Genomic DNA, 20,343 nt, shown 5'->3' with positions numbered 1-20,343 from the left:
CTTTATTGTTTCTTGGTTTTATTCAAAGAATTAGGATGGTGGAAGTAGCAGATTCACATTTCCAAGATCAAGCACCAGCTTCTATTATTGAGCACTTAGTGTATGTAAGTGTCATTAAGGCAGTATTACTTTTGTTTTTTGTTTTTGTTTGGTTTGTTCTGGTTATGATAAATAAACAGAATAAAGTCTAGAATAGAGTCTGGTATATATAGCTGTCCCTTGGTAGATCCCCTATGGATACCAAACTTTATGGATGCTCAAGTCCCTTATATCAAATGTTATATTATTTGCATATAACCTACATATATTCACTTTAAATATTTTAAATATCTCTAGATTACTTATAATGCCTAATACAATGTGAATGTTATGTAATAGTTGCCAGCACACGAAAAATTCAAGTTTTGCTCTTTGGAACTTTCTGACAATTTTTTTTTGGTGAATATTTTCCTCCCCCAGTTGGTTGAATCTAGAGATGTGGAACCTGAAGACATGAAAGGCCAGTTTTAGTAGGTGCTCAGTGAATGTTTGTTGAATGAATAAATGATGTTTGAATGTGAAATGGCTGACATTATGCAAAAACCTGTAATGCTGCTGCAGGGATAAAATATATAAACATAATACATTGTAGTGATGTCAGCAAGTTCAAAATAATCTAGTAGATAGTGAATATCTAAGTTCTAAATGGATGCTGAACAGAAGATTAATCACAGTAGGACTAGGCTACTCAAAACCTGTTATACCTGAATTTGTAGTATTATCTGGTCTAACACTTTTTTCTCCTCAGTTTTCATGTCTCCATATCAAATGTAGCCACTTTGTTCCAATTCAACAGCTGTGTGCCAGCATAAGTCCATAAACTCTATTAATATTTTTGTCTTTGATGGGTATTTCTTCTTGCTTCTCTTATTTCTTTTTTAAAAAATAAAAGTTGTTATTTAGAGTTTATTCAAACATTTTGGAAGAGTGACATACACTTACGGTACTTTGTACCATTCAGTTCAGTTCAGTCGTTCAATCATGTCCGACTCTTTGTGACCCCATGAACTGTAGCACGCCAGGCCTCCCTGTCCATCACCAGCTCCCAGAGTTCACTCAAACTCATGTCCATTGAGTCGGTGATACCATCCAGCCATCTCATCCTTGGTCGTCCCCTTCTCCTCCTGCCCCCAATCCCTCCCAGCATCAGGGTCTTTTCCAATGAGTCAGCTCTTCGCATCAGGTGGCCAAAATATTGGAGTTTCAGCTTCAACATCAGTCCTTCCAATGAACACCCAGGACTGATTTCCTTTAGGATAGACTGGTTGGATCTGGCAATCCAAGGGACTCTCAAGAGTCTTCTCCAACACCACAGTCCAAAAGCATCAATTCTTTGGCGCTCAGCTTTCTTCACAGTCCAACTCTCACATCCATACGTGACCATTGGAAAAACCATAGCCTTGACTAGACAGACCTTTGTTGACAAAGTAATGTCTCTGCTTTTAATATACTATCTAGGTTGGTCATAACTTTCCTTCCAAATAGTAAGTGTCTTAATTTCATGGCTGCAATCACCATCTGCAGTTATTTTGGAGCCCCCCAAAATAAAGTCAACTAATGGTTCCACTACACTCTTGGAAAGTGACCCTGCCTCATATTTCAGAAACTGATTTGTGACAAAGGCCCTCAGGCAGTTACCCTGCCGTTGAAGTACATTGGTCCATCTGGCTCAGTTTGTGACCTTGGATTTGAACTCTGTGTGTCCCTCCTGTGTGCAAACCACACATCCATTTCATGATTATAACTCAGCTATGTACTTGCTAAGTATAGAATTTCTTCCCTTGTGATTCAGCTCTTGGTGTTCAGAATGCTTACTGGGTTTATTGTGGTGCTGTGGGCACCACAGCATCTACCTTCACTGCCAATTCCTTCAGGTTCCAGTAGTACAAGTCCCATCCACTAAAAAAACTTCTCCAGCTTGGTTTCCCCCCTCAGATCGCTACCCCATTCTTTTTTTTGTTAATTTTTTTCATTGTTAATGCTTCTCTGCTTTCCTGGTTTCTCCACTTCTTCTCCTTTCCTTTACATCCTAGCTCCCTGACTATGGTTTTTGTGTTTACCATGTTATTAAAATGATGTTGACCATGTTCACCAGAGGTCTCTTAATATCAAATATAATGACATCTTCCTACCATGACTTCAGGGTTGACCACTTCTTCCCACCTTGAAACCGTTTCTTTGGTTTATGTACCACCTCCCTTCCTGGTTTTCTCATCTGACTCATTATTCCTTTGAAAGAGGCAGATTCCGCCTCCATATTTCGCTTCTTACCCTGTTGTGAATCACTGCATGACATGGAAGGGAGGCAAGTACTGTGTGTGAGTAAAGAGTGGAAAGAGTGTGAGCAGATAGATGGATGGCATAGGGTCTAGATATGATAGATAGTAAGCTTCTCAGGAAAGCCAGTGTCCATGTACAATGCCCATGATTGCCAAATCTGCCTTCATCTCTCAGATGTGTGAGCTTCCTTTGGAATAACTTAGAACACCTCTAATAATGGTAGATGGATAGTAATGAGAATTTGTTGTTCAGTTGCATCTGACTCTTTTGCAACCCCATGGATTGTAACACACCAGGCTTCTCTGTCCATGGGATTTCCCAGGCAAGAATACTGGAGTGAATTGCCATTTCCTTCCCCAGGGGTTATTCCCAACCCAGGGATTGAACTCGAGTCTCCAACTTTGGCGGGCAGGTTCTCTACCATTGAGCTGCTAGAGAAAGCCAGTGATGAGAATAGCTGTTGAAAAAAATGCAGAATCTTTATATAATTCTTTCCTTTGAAACTTCTCATCTCTGTACAATATAAAAGGGAAGATGAAGGGTAACATTTAGGGATATACTTTATCCACTTGGAAAGAAGAAGGTTTTTATTAACAGAAAGTAATGGCAAAACCTTAAGTATAATCAGGTTATGGATGTATAGTATTAAAGAAAAAGCAACATTTATTTAATACCAACCGCTTTTCATACTTTTAAATTTCTGTTCTACCAAAAAATACAGAATTTGATTCTATCCCAATTTTCCAAAGACTTTTATTTGAAAGTGACATTTGATGATATTTGTTTCATACTCCTACGTTTAAAAACAAAGTCCAAATAGTAAGTTTTTCTAATGTTAAATTACAGAAAAATCCACCTGACTTTTAATCTTGTTTTTGGTTTTACAGCTAAATTTTGTACAATCCACTACAGTTACAAATAAAGAATAAGACATGAAGGAAAAAATTAAGTATTTATTTTTCACCTTGTTCCAAGCACAGTTATGTGTATTCATAAGAGTTGTATTTTACTTATCCAACTCTCACATTCATTGATTTTTAGAATCCCAGAACATTTCTTTAGCATATATAATGTGGACTTGCCATTAAGTCAACTCCTTGAAAATTGGTGTATGGTGGAGCACTGAATTCAGCCAAATATCTGCCTGAGATAGTGTTGGAAGCTCCCCACAAGGTTTTTGTCTCTCTGGTCACTTGGGTTAATCTCCATGGATGTACTTGTGTGAATAAAACTATGTTAAGGGAAATAGAGAATTCTAATATTTGCACATGCAACTTACTGGTCCCACTTTTTATTCTTTTGCAGAGAATGGGACAGAGAACTGGCTTCAAAGAAAAATCCCAAACTCATTAATGCCCTTCGACGATGCTTTTTCTGGAGATTTATGTTCTATGGAATCATATTATATTTAGGGGTAAGGCTTTTATTTGTAAACTCACTGTAGATAAAGTAATTACATTCATTTTTAAGATTGTAAAAGGAATAGGGTAATCTGGTACACAGGAAAAAGGACTAATCTAACTCCAAATACAAAGAAACCACTAAAACTTTAGTGGAGACAAGTAAAAAGTGCTTAAAATGGGTTCAGTAGAATAAATTTCTTAAAAAAGAATCATTTCTGTTATCGCAAATCACATTATCGTACTGGAATATGAGATTGCGGGTGATTTTATTTTCCTGCATTCTACATAAGAAGGTCAGGAGACAGTATCAGGAGAATTAGGTAAAATTCAGCTAATTTCATAGATGAGCATCTGAAATATTTTGAAATCATATCTGCATGCTGAATTGTTTTAAATAGCAAAAATGAAAAGTATGGCAGTGAGGTACTCCTGCAGTATGTTTTCTCCGTCTTCTGTGTCACCTTCATCGTGAAGAGGTCTCCATGTGTGAGGACTCCAGGCTTTATGGTGCTCAAGTGCATTCTGTGATGTTCCCTAGCTGCTGTCAAATGTGACTCTAATCTATTACTTTTTATATCACCAGAGCATCATGTTGTATCCTTGATTGTAACCTGTAGAAGTGATGGCAAGTTGAAAACTTACTGTACAATATTTACTTTGGGAGGTTAGGTACCAACTGGATGGATTTGTGTTGTAATTATATTGGTCTTCATGCCTCTGGGAGTGAGGCGTGCAGTAGTGCTCCCCAAGAGGTGCCCAGCAAGTTGCATTGCTTTAAGAACTTGTGCTTAACACATACCAAATAAGTACGTTTCCACATTTGTTTTGACGAGGATGATCACATGTTTTGTAGTGCTCTTGATGACCTCCTGGAAGACATTCTTCTGCCTTTTGAAATTATCTGTTTATCTGTCCATCTCTACGGAAATGTGCAGTAGTTTGGGGGTGATGCTATTTTATTTGTAAATATGAATAAGGTAGCTGAGGAATTAATTATCTTTTAAGATATTTTTGAGATGATTTTTCTTAATGAGAGCACCCAGACTTTGGGAAACAGTTTTATCTATTTAAAAACTTGTGTTGTTTGCCTTGCTGACTACAAACTCTGCCTTTGAATCAGAGTATTAAAAGTATAGTTCTCTCTGGCCATAACATAATGGTCATCCTTGGATCAAAGTGACTACTTCAGACAATTGTTATGCCATTACTAAGGCCGTGGTAAAACTCATTTTTCTTTGTGTTCTTCATCACATGCTGCTTCCATTGATTAACATAAACACGACTGAGTAGAAGCTGGGAGAAAAGGCTTAATTATTAAGTCCTTTTTATGCCCTGCCTGACTTGTGAGATAGTTTGTTCCTCTAGATTCCACCAGGATAGAAGTTTCATGTGAACAAAAGCACTCATCTAAACGTGGAAATTTAGATGATCCATGAACATATTTATAAAATTTATATTTGGTCTGATATACACAGATCAAAATATAGTTTAATATTTATTGAGTATCTTAGCTATTCCAGGTTCAGCATCAAGCCCTTTATAAAGATTATTGTATTTAATTCTCCTAGTAATGCTATGAAGCAGTCATTAGTATCTCTAACATATAGAAAAGAAAATTGAGATGCAGGAAATTAAGTAACTTTTCCAAAGTTATGCATATGGCAGATTTGGTGATAGCCAGGTCTCTTTGATTCCAAAGCCTGTGACCCTTCCATTAGATCAGATTGTAATTGCTCTGTAACTGTATAATGATTGTTTGTCAGTACTAAATAGAATGGTGGCTGTAGTAATCAGTCGTGGGCCTGCTGATCTACTCTGCATCTTCTCAGGGGATACAGGTTAAAAGTTTGAAGGTTGAGGATTCTTCTAGGGTCACCTCAGGGACAAATCTGAAGAAACTTCGATTTTGGTGGCAGGACAGGGGAACCAACTGGAATGTTTTGTGTGAAATCCACCCAAGAGCCAGAAGTGCTAAGGGTCAAAGATGTAGAAAATACTAAGTGGTAGAAGAATGAAGTGAATGTGGAGAAAGACTAGCTTATTCTTAAATGTCTCAAGCCTAAAAATATCCCAGCAAAAGGAATGTTAAAGCCTTTCTAGGTGTATTAATTAACTACCCAGAGGTGGTAGTGAGGAGTGACGGATGCTCCTGAGCTAAGCTGGGCCCAAAGCCCCTGGACTGGAACTTACAGCATGTTTAAAGGGCAGAGTTGATTTCCATCAGCTCAACTTCCTCTGATAACCAGCAGAATATGGGCGAGGGAAAGGACTGATGGGGAGAGCAATTGACATGTGTATGGTGGGAAGGCAGGGAGAGAATATTTATTGGCACAGGTATGGTAAGGCTGTGGGTTTCTCAGCCTTGTCACAGAGTAAAGGCTTCATGGCCTCACTGTGCAGTTTTAAGCAGTGAAAATGTTGAAAACTGTTAAGTCTTTAAGAATTTATATAGTGGTCATTAAGACAGGTATACCTTCTCAGGGCATCTGATCTCTCGACTCCATTCTTTTTATCTGTTACAGGAAGAAAAGAAGGAGAGAACATTTCACTATTCCAATAAGACCTCTCTCCTATAAACAACTTATACCAAATGCCTTGGTATTTATTGTATTCTTTCTGGGCATTACTTCTTTCCTGTGTGTGTGTCATTCTGGTAATTTTTGTTTCATTAAATGAGCAGGGATTCTCGAACCTGCTATAACATTACTCTTGGTAAAAGATGGACATACTTTCAAGATGTCTTGTGTATTCTTAGTCCCTCTAAACCAGGATAATTATGGTGTAAAGAAGGTTTGATTGGTTTCAGGACTGACAGGAAAAGTACTATAAAATTTGCTATTGACTGTGAAAGGTTAAGAAGAAAAAAGGAAATGCCGTCGCAAAAGAGTTTGTCTCTCTGCAATAGTGATGTAATTTTAAGTCATATTAGCTATGGCCTCTACTCATTAACTATGTACTTGTTTTCTTTTTCTTTTCTGCGTTTGACTCAGCAGCCAGATACAAAATTGCCTTTAACATCTAAGACTCTAAGCATAGAAGGAAAACTGACTGCTGAAAAATTAACTATGGGAGTCAATTAAGGACAGTTAGAGGGAGTCAAGAGAAGGGAGTTCTATAAGCAGATTGCTTAGAGAATATGGTTATCATGATACCTTTATTATGATAAATTCACAAGTCCGTGCTCAAATATATTTTTGACTGCTAGGCAGCTCTGGGCATATCATCAAATTGAGATACACATCAGTAAAACTTGGGTCAAACTACTTTTTTCATTTAAATCTCTTAAGCCCCAGAAGTTTAAGGGGCATAAAGATGTCTTGGGACTTGTGCTGCTAGAGTTCTCAAGTCCCACAGTCTGTGTTGCAAAAGATCTTTGTCGTCATGTTTGGACAAAGACATTGGGTAGGTGTTTGAGTTCAGGCATACTGCTAATGAAGAGAGTGTTTGGGGAAATTCTACACGTGAGTAGTCTCTGGTTTAGGCACTATGACTTACTTATGTCCCTTTTCATTGTTGCTGTTGTTCAGTCAAAAGTCGTGACTCTGACTCTTTGCAACCCCATGGACTGCAGCGCGCCAGGCTTCCCTGTCCTTCACTATATCCCTGAGTTTGCTCAAACTAATGTCCATTGAGTTGGTGATGCTATCTAACCATCTCATCCTCTGCCACCTTCTTATCCTTTTGCTTTCAATCTTTCCTAGCATCAGGGATTTTTCCACTGAGTCAGCTTTTTGCATCAGGTGGCCAAAGCATTGGAACTTCATCATAAGTCTTTCCAATGAATATTCAGGGTTGATTTCTTTTAGAATTGACTGGTTTGATCTCCTTGCAGTCCAAGGGACTCTCAAAAGTCTTCTCCAGCACCACAGCACCATAAGATGACAGCATAAGTTCTTTAGTTCTAAACCTTCTTTATGATTCACTTCTTTCATCTTTATATAACTACCATATGGAAAAACCATAGCTTTGACTATACAGACCTTTACTGACAAGGTGATATCTCTGCTTTTCAATACGCTATCTAGGTTTGTCATGCCTTTCCTTCCAAGGAGCAAGTGTCTGATTTTCATGGTTATAGTCACCACCTGAAGTGATTTTGGGGCCCAAGAAACTAAAATCTGTCACTGCTTCCACTTTTTCCCTTCTATTTGCCATGAAGTGATGGGACCAGATGCCATGATCTTAGGTTTTTGAAAGATGAGTTTCAAGCCAACGTTTTCACTCTTCTCTTTCACTCTCATCACAAGGCTCTTTAGTTCCTCTTCACATTCTGCCATTAGAGTGATATTATCTGCATATCTGAGGTTGATATTTCTCCCAAAAATCTTGACTACAGCTTGTGAATCATCCAGCCTGGCATTTCACATGATGTACTCTGCATGTAAGTTAAATAAGCAAGATGACAATACAGCCTTGATGTACTGCTTTGCCAGTTTGGAACCAGTCTATTGTTCCATATCCAGTTCTAATTGTTGCTTCTTGACCTGCATACAGGTTTGTATGTTGCTTCTTGACCTGCATAAAGGTAAGGTGGTCTAGTACTCCCATCTCTTTAAGAATTTTCCAGAGTTGGTTGTGCTTGTAAGGCTTTAGTATAGTCAATAAAGCAGAAATAGATATTTTTCTGGAATTCCCTTGCTTTCTCTATGATCCAGGGAATGTTTGCAATTTGATCTCTGGTCGCTCTGCCTTTTCTAAACCCAGCTTGTACATTTGGAAGTTCTTGGTTCCCATACTGCTGTAGCCTGGCTTGAAGAGTTTTGAGCATAAGTTTTACTAGCATGTCCCTTTTACCTAAGGTCAGCTGAAAGTGAAAGTCAAAAAGAAAGTGAGGTTGCTCAGTTGTGTCCAACTCTGTGATGCCATGGATTGTAGCCTACCATTGCTTCTCCGTCCGTGGGACTTTCCAGGCAAGAGTACTGGAGTGAGTTGCCATTTTCTTCTCCAGAGGATTGAACCTGGGTCTCCCCCATTGTAGGCAGATGCTTTACCATTTGAGCCTAGGGAAGTGGGGAAGTGGGCTTCCCTGGTGGCTTAGATGGTAAAGGTCGGCTACCTCCAGCAAATCTAGATGCCTGTCATGGAGGACTCTTCTCAGCTTCCTCTCCCATCCCCTCTATCTAACTTCCTCTCTCACCCCACTGGGGTCTTGAATGCTATACTGCCTACACTCACCCTGTATCCTGAATATTCCCATCCTCTACTAGAACCTCCGTTCCTAAGACATGGCTACACTTACTTGTGCAGCCCATAGTATACTATCCAGTTCCTGTGACAAGGTTTGGAAAATCATATGATTTAGATTTCTTTGAAACAGGTAATTTTTAGTTTAGTGTAACCAGTCCGACCCTACATAAAGTGGTTTATTTGGCCTGAGATGGACTCTGGAATAAAATTCCCCCAGTGATTCTGATTGAGGTAGACTGGCATGAACATTTTCATTGAATGCACCTGACTTTCGTTAGAATCTAAGGTGAGGATATGGAGGGTGGGGTGGTACTTTTGGAACTTTTTAGTTGAATTTTTTAAAATGATGATATCAAAAAATTTTAAACATAGAGATAATTATTAGCTCCCTTAATGACAGAAGGACAATGTTTCTCAAACTTTTATATACATACTAGGCAGCAGCTCCTCCCACCTGGCTAAAATATAGATTCTGACTCAGAAGTTTCTGAGTTGAACCTAAGATTCTGCATCTCTAAAATAAAGGGCTTCCCTGATGGCTCAGACAGTATAGCCATCTGCCTGCAATGCGGGATACCCAGGTTCAGTCCCTGGGTTGGGAAGATTCCCTATAGAAGGAAATGGCAACTCACTCCAGTACTGTTGCCTGGAAAATTCCATGGACTGAGGGGCCTGGTAGGCTATAGTCCATGGGTTTGCAAAGAGTCAGACATGACTGAGCGACTTCACTTCACTTCACAAGAAAGTAACACTATAATATAAATCAACTCTATACCAATAAAAATTAAAAATAGAAAAACAAAAGCTCCCCGGTGAAGATGCTCTTTTCCTAGCACTATACTTTGAGTAGCAGGGACTTGCAGGGTCATAGAAGAAGAGAAAGACTAGTTAGAAGTTACAGTTGTGAGAAAAGAACTAGGTGGACTTATCATGGCCAAGGTGTCCCTGAGTGAAAGGGACAGGAATCCCACTGAGATTAAATGTGGCTAAGGGTTTGTTTCAAAGTCCCAATGTTAACGATTAACTTTCTGTGTCTTACTCTGGTACTCTCTCTCAAGACTCTGCTGGAGAGTAGATGACAGTGCATGGAAAGGGCAAAGGTATGGCTAGGAGGGACTCTCAAGATTGCGTGGAGAGATGATCCAATCTCTTTCTGTTAAAAACAATATTGCCGGGGTCCAGCCCCGGTGGATCCAGGGTGATTGGAAGGTGGGGACGGAGTCGGCGTCTCTGGAAATAACTTACTTAATTACAGATAGAAAGGGATTAAAAGATTAGCGGAGAAAAAGAGGCTGAATAACTTGGTTCACATGGGATACCTATCACCACCTACGTAGGCCGCAGGCGTCTTCCCGTTCTCCAGAAGGAGAGGTGGCACTGAGGCCCCCCCCGGTCCGATCTTAGAAGCCCAGGCAAAATTAGTAGGCTTGGCGGGTACCCATGTACCAGATGGGAATTCGGCCAGAAAATAGTAGGAGAGAAAAAGGGGGCTGAATAACTTGGTTTACGTGGGATACCAATAAAATTCCAAGACAAGGAATTTGCACCATCTACGTTGGGCCGCTGGTGCCACTTGAATATCGGAAGGTGCCCCTCCTTGGGCTCCTTCTCGTGTGGTCTTGAAAACCGGGGCGAATAAGTAGACTTGGAGGGCACCCACACTCCAAATGGGAATTCAGCCCAAAAATGGGGAGCAGAAAAGAACGACATGAGGGAATCAGTCTTTCCGGAAACTGATCCGATTTCTTTATTTTTGGGTTTGCTTATATACCTTTTGTTACACATAGGGATGAATACAGAGTCACGTGGGGGTCAGCAGTCCTGACCTTTATCAAAATCAGGTACCTCACATAAATGTATATAAAAATAAAGGTCTTAGGGATATTACATCATCTTCTGGCCATGAGTGAGACCTGCTTACATTTTATGATCCTTTCTTTCTGATAACCAAAAAAACTTATTTCTTCCAAGGGTGTTTTTTCTTAAACCAGGCACCATCCTCCAAATAAAGTTACATTCCTATAGGGTGAGTGTGTAGTGAGTTACAATCAAGAAAGGAATTTATTTAACCCAAGGTTACCATGATTAGTCTTAAAGGTTAATACTTACTTCTCCTATATGCTTAAAGGTTAATACTTATTTCTTCCTATATGCTAGTTATATTCATTATAAGAGTAGGGAACATGGAGATTTAGCAGCAAACATCAGCCCAACAAATGAAAATCCTTTCACCAATGCTCCCCTTAAGATCTATTTAGTCTTAAGATATGATAAAGTTACATTCTTACATAGCAAGGACACAGTGATATATAACAAAGTACAGTGATCTATTACAAAAGAGAAAATCCATTAACTCAAAAAGTCTAGTATTGCTAACATCAAAAACTACCATATTTCCTTTGCTATATTCCAAATACATTGATTAATATATTCCCAGGTACCTAAGGATATAGAGGCCTGGCGGCGATCATTGACTCAACAAGAAGAAAAAGTCCTACGCTAATTAAGACTCTCAAAATACTCCAAAACTCTCTGTGCTGTTTATGGTTGAGAGGTAGTAAACAATCATGTGCCTAGTGGCGGCAGTAAGGATAATCCTGTCACACAAGCTAGTCTGTCAGCAGAGAGGTTTGACCAGAGACATCCTTGTCCCACCCAGAGCAGGGAATTAGCAGCAATTATTGACACAACAAATGAAGAGACCCTTCACCAATATAATTCCTAACCAACTATACTAATAATTTTAACTCCCCAAAATAATTTGCCTTTAGTAAGTCTAAAACATCTCATGCCTCTCAGATTGGGAGGCTGTAAGCAATCACATGTGGCCGGACAAACCTATACAGGTGGGCTAGATAACCTTCAGAGGAGTCCGTAAGCTGAAACACTCTTGTCACGCCCCAGAATTTTTATTGCCTTGGAGCTGCACGTTTACTCCTTCTCAGAGAGAAACGGTTATGGGGGAGAGCCCCCGTAAAGTCAGAGGTGTAGGTGAGAGCATAAAACAGACTCTGGTTTGGGGGTAGATGCTCGGGAACAGGGGGTTTCCTGAGGCTTGATCACGCCTTTGCGTATGCCAAGCCTCCTTCCTCATGACCTTTGCCATGGGCGGAGTTCCTCACGCTGGCCCCCGGCATAATATTATGTGGGTTGGTTAGGCTTTTACAGTACTATTGAACACAAAGTTGCTACACAAGCATTTAGCATTGCATGTGCTTTTAAAGGCAAATTTAGGAATCCAACACCATGTCTCGTAGGATATTGTCTCTGGGGCAAAATGCATCTGTTCTCACATGTGAATCTTTAGAATAAAGTTGATTTATAAATGAGGAATTGTCTGTGATCATGTATTGTACTTACAGCTTAAACTGCATGTTTATTGTTGTTTAGTTACTAAGTCATGTCCGACTCTTTTGGGACTGGTGGCCCAGTTTCCTCATTCTTGCTATGAGCTTGGGGCCTCTTTATGTCTTCTAGTTAACCAGTATTCAGTGGTGACTCATGAGTCTGATGTGGTGATGGTGTACAGTTTCTATGATTCCTTTTAACTTTTAAATTATGTGTCTATCATATGGGGCCTAGAAAAATGGTATTTATTTTAAATTGCAGTGATATTACCATAACTTGATTTGGTAGTTTGATGTTGAACAAATCACAATGCTTGTACTGATGATCAACTTGGGGAAAACCAGGTCATGTTACAACAGTTTTCATTTTGATTTAAGGTTATAAATAAGAGCTGAAGCTCCGTTACCAAACTGGTTTGAATCCTAGTTTTAACCACTTGCTAGCTGTCTGACACTGGACAAGTTATTTAGACTGTTTGTCTCAGTTTTTTAAAATTGTAAATGGAGACAATAATAGCTCCTACTTCATAGAACTATTGTGAAAATTAAAGTTAAGCATGTAGAGTAGATCTTGGTACAAGGAAAGGGCTTCATAAGTGTTACCTATTACTGTATTATTAAATATAGTCTATACCAACCTTTACAAATACTCCTATTAGTTGCATTTACTTATTTTTCTATACTCTAGAAGCAAGTCTTAGAGTACCAATTTCATATTTCTAGAGCATAGAAAAATACCTAGAATCTAACTATTACTTCAGAAGTTAAAATTAATATTTTAACATATCTTCTAGTATCCCATTTTCTGAATTAAGCCTACTCTTGCTACTATATCAGGAAGCCCAGGAACATGTTCTTATAAAACATGAAGAACAAAGGTTAGATTTCTAGTAAAGACATTGCTAGTAATAGTTATTAAATCAATAAACACTCAAAGGAAAATACCAAAAGCAAAACATTTTCAATTAGGCGTTGAATCTATATCAGGGTAGACAGATACTATGATGATACTTTTGAATTCTGTTCTTGTTGTGGTGTACATACATTTTTTCGAAAACTGCATAGTTGGGACAATGGGTAGGTTTTATTTTCTATGTCAAATATGTAAAATTTTGTTTAGCAATTAGTATAAAGTCAAAAATTTCCATCAGACTGTAGCGTATCAAGATAAATAAAAATTTGACACTTTTGTTTACTCTCTCAAATCATAAGCCTTTCCTTTGGTATGTAAGCCAGTACTGTTTGTATTTTATGGTAAAATCTGGGTGTATCCCTGCTTGTGTGTTTACACTTCCATTTTTTTTGTATGTGTGTTTTCTTTTTATCACTTACTTACTATCATAAATTATATACAACTTTCTACCTAAAGCTTATTAATTTTGAATGTTTTTATGATTAAGAAAATGATCAGATAATTATTGATAAACTTGATGCTTATCATTCCAACTTTTTCCCATGATAGTATATATGCTTAATGAAGGGATGTGAATCATTACTTTAAATAACGTATTATAAATTTACCTCTCTTAATGAATTATGAATGCCTTTTCATACCATTAGATACTTTTCTACCAAGTCATTTTAATGCTTAGTGACTCATGTGGCTGTACCATAATTTATTTGATCAGTTCCTCATCATTGAATATTTAGATTGCCTCCAATTTTTCACTGTTATAAATAATCTTTCAATGCACATCTCTTTAAAAGCTAAATTTTAGTAGATTTTCCAATTGCCTTCCAGAAAAGATGTATTAATTTACTTTCCTTATACTAAAGTGTGAAAATTCAGTCCTAACAATAGGTCTTATAATTTTAAAAACATTTCCAAACTGTAAGAGTAAAAGAGTGTATTATCATTTTCATTTGAATTATTTTTGTCTCCTAGTGTGTTTAAACAGTTTTTATGGACAGAGGAGCCTGGCCGGTTATAGGCCATGGGGTCTCAAAGAGTCAGACATGACTGTAATGACTTAACATGCGCACACATGTATTAAGCATTTATATATACATGTTTTTGAGGGGTATACATTGCCTTTTAATATTCTTTGTTTATTTTTATTTTCTTACTGCTTTTTGAAAGGCTATTTTCCTTAGCCTGTTATTTGTTTCTAGTGAGTTTTGTTAATTTTTTATTTTCTTAATGATCAGAAGTTTAGTTTTTAAAAATTTGCTGCCCATACCTGTACTTTTTGTTTTAGGTTTGTTTTCTGTCTTTGGCATTTGACATTTAAAAAATCTTCTCTACCCAAAGTAGTAAGTGCATATTTCTTTTTTTAAAAAAATTTTCATCTTTTATGTGTAATTATTGAATCCATTTGAATTTATTTGGATGTATGTATGAAATGAAGGTGAAAGTGCTAGTTGCTCAGTTGTGTCTGACTCTTTGTGATTCCATGGACTGTAGCCTGCCAGGCTCCTCTGTCCATGGAATCCTTCAGGAAAGAATGCTAGAGTGATAGCCGTTCTCTTCTCCAGGGCATCTTCCTGACCCAGGAATTGAACCTGGGACTCCAGCATTGCAGGCAGATTCTTTATTGTCTGAGCCACCAGAGAAGCCCATGTCTGAGATAGAAATCTAATTTTTAAAAAACGAGTATGAGTGTCTCCATCGTTTATTGCACTTTCTGCACTGAAATAAAATGACATTTTATTACATATAAAATTGCTGTCTATACTTGGACCTTTTTTTGAACATTCCAGACAAATCAGTCTATTTCTTTGTCATTCCGCAAACTATTCAGTTCAGTTCAGTTCAGTTGCTCAGTCGTGTCCGACTCTGCGACCCCATGAATCGCAGCACGCCAGGCCTCCCCGTCCATCACCAACTCCCGGAGTTCACTCAGACTCATGTTCATCGAGTCAGTGATGCCATCCAGCCATCTCATCCTCTGTCGTCCCCTTCTCCTCCTGCGCTCAATCCCTCCCAGCATCAGAGTCTTTTCCAATGAGTCAACTCTTCGCATGAGGTGGCCAAAGTACTGGAGTTTCAGCTTTAGCATCATTCCTTCCAAAGAAATCCCAGGGCTGATCTCCTTCAGAATGGACTGGTTGGATCTCCTTGCAGTCTAGAGCTGTATAATATAATTTAATACCCAGTAATGTAGATCTTCTCACACATTATTCTTATTCCCCAGATGTTTTTGGTTAGTCTCTTGTTTTTTTCCAAATGAAATTTTGAATCATTTTATCCATTGATTCAAGTATTTGTTGAATGGATATTCTGTGCTAGGTATGGTGCATGATGTTGGGACTCTCGGAAAAGCTGACAGTCCCTGCTCTAATGGTTCATGCCCAAATATCCACTAGGAATTCTGATGAAGATTGTATTAATCTTATACAATAACTTGAAAGAGAATGTTAGCTTTGTAATATTCATTTTTTCTTTTTAGAAAGTTTACAGTCTCTCCTTTTGTTTAAGACTTTACAAATATGTCTTAGTAATGTTTTTTAGAATATATTTTAAGATATGTATATATTAATTATTGGTATTTGCAATGTATCATTTATTGTATTGTTACTAGAAATGGGATGCTTACTTAATTATTACTCTTGGTATCTGGGAATCTATTTTCTTATTTTGTATAATTTCTGTTTTCTTATTTCTACATTTCTGGGATTAAGATACATAAAATATCTATAAAGCAAGTTGAGATGATAATGATTTTACTGACTGCACACTATAGAAAACAATGTAACCTTAGAGGTTTTTCAACTGATTCCTCTGGTATTGGAAACAACTATGCTTTGGATTTGCAATTATAATTTTTAAAGTAATCTTGGGATTAATTAATTTAATGTAATTGCAATCATGAACCAAGTTTTCTATTTTCACCTGAACTTTCTTTCTTGGTTTAACTATCCAGCAGACATTTGTATCTCTAGAAACATCTGACGCTGTCCTAGGTATGCAGATAGAACAAAATGGTTAAAGGATTCAGACTCAACTACAGTTCATTTAAGCTGAGGTCTAGAGGATCCCAGGAGAGACCAGATGTATTTCCCAGGAGGTATTTTCAGGCTTCCTAATTTTTTCTTGGGAGGCTAATCTAAATATATTCCCAGCAGGAAGGTAGTCACTTGTGCTGTTCTCTAACTTGACCCCCCTCTGCCCAGATGGTCTTCTGAACTCACACTATTCAGACCTGCATCCCTTTGAGTAGAAAACACACATAGCAATGTCAGGATGTGTGCTAGACAATTGTCCAGGGAATCCTCAGCCTCTGCCATGGGACTCCTTGGACTCAGGTCATATAATCTGAGATATTCGCTCGGGGGGGATCTTTAAGATAAGCTTGCTCCACCACTTAGTTTATGAGTGAGGAAAGTGTCAAGAGGAGGGAAGTGACTAAGGTGACACAGAGTGTAGGTAACATGCTGGGATACGAACTTGGATTTCATGACTCTCACATCAGTGTTATTGCCTTGTCATGCTGACTTAAATATTGGTATCAGGCTTCTTCCGTTATCTAAGTGAACTCTTAATTTCATCTTGATTTGTGTCTGATTAAAAATAAAATATTTTATCAAATTTTAAATAAATTTGCATTCTACCTCGTTACATTTAAGCTTCAATTGGCTTGCACTATTTTATATGGTGGCTAATTGGGACTTTTCTTGTGTAATGAAAATAGTCTGGCAACAGGGTTCACACAGCTTTCGCAAAGTAAGAATAGAGGACTGTGTTTCTCCCAGTCATTACCAGGATGGTTTTTTAAAGGACTGCACACATAGATTAAGCCTAGGTATCAGTTACCATTGTTTTCCCTTCCAAATAATAAAAGCAGGTGATGCCTGTAAGTGCTTTCATTATAAATATTAGAGAACATGCTGCTTAAAACAGAGCATGGAGAACTATAGGAGGAGGGGTCTGGAGTGCTGATTTTGTCCTTGAATGTTGATGGGTTCCATGTTGCAGTGAAATTTGTTTTGCTGTTGGCAGATGGTCCAATTATTAAAATTTTCTCTACCAAAAATTTTCTGCATTTTTCTTTTCTTTTTTCTGTGAACATGTACCCTTCCAGATTAATGCTACCAATGTCATTGTGGAATAGCCACTGTTCAAAGGATGAATATATTCTCTTTTTGTTTGAGGCAAGGTGACAGCTAATTAATTCAGTCATACAACCTGCAGAATAGGTATCTGAATCAGATTAACAAAGTCTTATTTAAGTTGCAACTGAATTCCAATTCTGCAAATAGTTCTGTTGTGAGGTGACAGGTTATGGAAAAAATATAATGGTGATAACACTGGCAGGGACTTTAGTTCAGATTACTCAGTAGGAGAAAACTTATGTAAACCCATATATTTCTAACTCTAAAAATTCTATGTACAGCTCAATTACTAAAATATTTCTCTTTTCCCTCAGAATATTCTTTTTTAGCATTCCATAGATAAGAGTCACTCCCTAGAAATATGCATTGTGGTTTTTATCAGTAGTTCTATATTTGATAATAGTGTCTACTAGTCCTGGAAAAAGGAGGAAAGTTATTATGCTAATTATGATACAAGCAGCTGGATTCATGGAAAGTTGTCACACGTCATAGTCTTCTGGCTAAAGTCTTATAATGAACAACTAATGGCATTTTATCTGGTATGTCTGGTAACGCTCCCAACTTATTCTCTGCTTCATGGCCACACACAGTATATCCAACATGGGTGGCACATATGAGTTCAGTCCTCTTGACTGCAATCAAGAGAGAATTTTAACCAAATGCAGACCTAATATTAATGGAAAAATAAGTCAGTATAGATGTGGCATTGACATTTGTCTATGAAAACATAGATATAATATGGAAAAATTCTAGGATAAAATATTGATGTAAAATTAAGTTTGAGGATGAAATAGCGCCACTATAAGCATACTATGAAAATTATATTTGTGGATATATTTATACATGTAGTTTCAAATCTAAGGTTCATGTTGACTGTACATTTTCATAGTTTAAGGGATTATTTTGAAATAAATGATCTATTCTAGAGAAAGTTTGAAATGAATCTATAGAACTTAATAGAAACAGCCAGGGCAGCACTTGCACAGATTTAATAGTTTAGGAATGGGAACAGCCCATCTTCCCCAGCATAGGTAATGGGGCAGTTATCCTGATTTATTCACAGGATGTCATGTAAACAGCACTTATAATAAATGAGGTAGATATACAAGTATCATTGGGACCACATGTCAGAAACACAACTGTGTTTAAAAAGTTAAAAGAAAGTTGCAAGCAACACAATATGATACCATTTACATAAAGCTTACAGCCTCAGAAATAATTCTATATATTGTAAAAATGAATATACATGTAACAAAAGTACAAAGCATGCCTAAAATGGTACATGCCAACAAGCAGTAATTTCTGCACTGATTTACTTTTTAGAAAAAAGGTACTCTTCTGTGTGCATGTGCACTCAGTTGCTAAGTCCTGTCTCTCTTGGGACCCCAAGGACTGCAGCCCACCAGGCTCCTCTGTCCATGGGATTTCCCAGGCAAGAATACTGGAGTGGGCTGCATTTCCTTCTCCAGGGGATCTTCTCAACGTCTCTTATGCCTCCTGCGTTGGCAGGTGGCTTCTTTACCACTGAGCCACCTGGGAAGATAAATGGACTCTTCAGTAGATATGGCCAACTATTTACCTGGTTTATCTGGGTTAGGTTGTTAGCATGTTTGGTTGTTTATTTTTTTTAGTACCTGTCTGTTTGGTACAATTCAAACATATTAAAATGTGGCTATCTGAGATGAGAGAACTCTAATAGTCCATGTTTGTGATTAGTTTGGAAACTTTTTTAAAAGGTTCGAACCTTTTCTTACATTCAGAAGCTTGGTCTACATAGTTAATTTGAAATGTGGTACTGAATACCAAGTATTGAATGAGTAGCTACACAAAGCCTGTAGTCAGTCAATGATGGCACTGTGGCTTATAGCTTGTGGGGGTGACGTGGTTATCGAAAAGCACTTTACCTATTGAGAAGGAGAGGGCTGATGGGGTTGCGCACTGAGGTTTAGAAAAGACAATGTAGAAAACGGGGGTGAGTGGAGCAAATTATGGGCTGAGGGAGAGTAATGCTAGGCAAAATAGGGGGAGGGGCTGTCTGGTTGAAAATATACATTTGAAATGGACTCAATTAGCATAACATTATTTCCAGGCAAGGTTTAGCCTTAGATCCCCGTTTCTCTAGACCACCATGAAACAGGGATTATGTCTTTTTCTTTTGAAGGCAATTTAGCAAGATGGTTAAGACTTAGACCGTCTGGATTCAAATCCATGTGTTCAAATCTGTTCTTACATATCCAGGCAAAGTGGTAATGATTTGATGAAGAGTTTGATTCAGTGGTTCAGTTGAGGATCAGGTGAAGTGGATTTGGAAACACAACTTTGGTCTTCCCTTGTTAAGTCATCCTGTGCTTCCCTGGTGGCTCAGAGGATAAAGCCTGCAATGCGGGAGACCCGGATTGTATCCCTGGGTTGGGAAGATCCCTGGAGAAGGAAATGGCAACCCACTCCAGTATTCTTGCCTGGAGAATCCCATGGACAGAGGAGCCTGGTGGGCTGCAGTCCAATGGGGTCGCAAAGAGTCGGACACGACTGAGAGACTTCACTTTCTTTTCTTTCTTGTTAACTCATAGACCTTTGAGCCCTTGATGAATTGTTGGAAACTGGCCTGAGGCTGCAATTTTTTGACACACTTCTTCCTTAAAGTCACCACCTATCCCAGACTGGGAAGGATACAACATTGGACTGTAAATAGCACCAGTGCCTTTTTGTTCCTCCCTCCTGTTGCCAGCTCCCCTTTATGTGGTTGTCTCAAGAAGCTGTTTATTCTGGTGTTCATTCTATCACTCAAAGTGCTTTTGAGAGTTCTATTTTGAAATTACGTCAATCACTTGGTCTATTTGGCTTCAATTTTTTCATCTGCACTGTGAAACTAATAATGCCTACTTTGATTCCTGATGTTGTCATAAAAATCAAATGAAAAATATTTTATAAATTGTTAAGTGCAATGTAGATGTTACCAATTAATACACTATTTCAGAAATTGCACCTTTACTTTATGGCTGCTATATACTTTTAGTAAAAAAAAAAAAAAAAAG

The 20,343-nt window shown here is 38.0% G+C and overlaps 1 protein-coding gene across 3 annotated transcripts in view; it reads left to right on the top strand.

Annotated features, from left to right (window-relative positions):
* Nucleotides 1-20,343, top strand: part of CFTR (CF transmembrane conductance regulator) — a 188,532-nt gene that overhangs the window by 31,247 nt on the left and 136,942 nt on the right. For all 3 annotated transcript variants that reach the window (XM_042248301.1, XM_042248300.1, NM_001009781.1), the window contains 1 exon segment: nt 3,625-3,733. In XM_042248301.1, the coding sequence (XP_042104235.1) occupies nt 3,625-3,733 (109 nt within the window).

The sequence above is a fragment of the Ovis aries genome, chromosome 4 (genome assembly GCF_016772045.2).
Source record: "Ovis aries strain OAR_USU_Benz2616 breed Rambouillet chromosome 4, ARS-UI_Ramb_v3.0, whole genome shotgun sequence".
NCBI classification, from domain to species: Eukaryota; Metazoa; Chordata; class Mammalia; order Artiodactyla; family Bovidae; genus Ovis; species Ovis aries.
The sequence above is the reverse complement of the archived record's forward strand: the minus strand, read 5'-3'. Positions and strand labels throughout refer to the sequence as shown.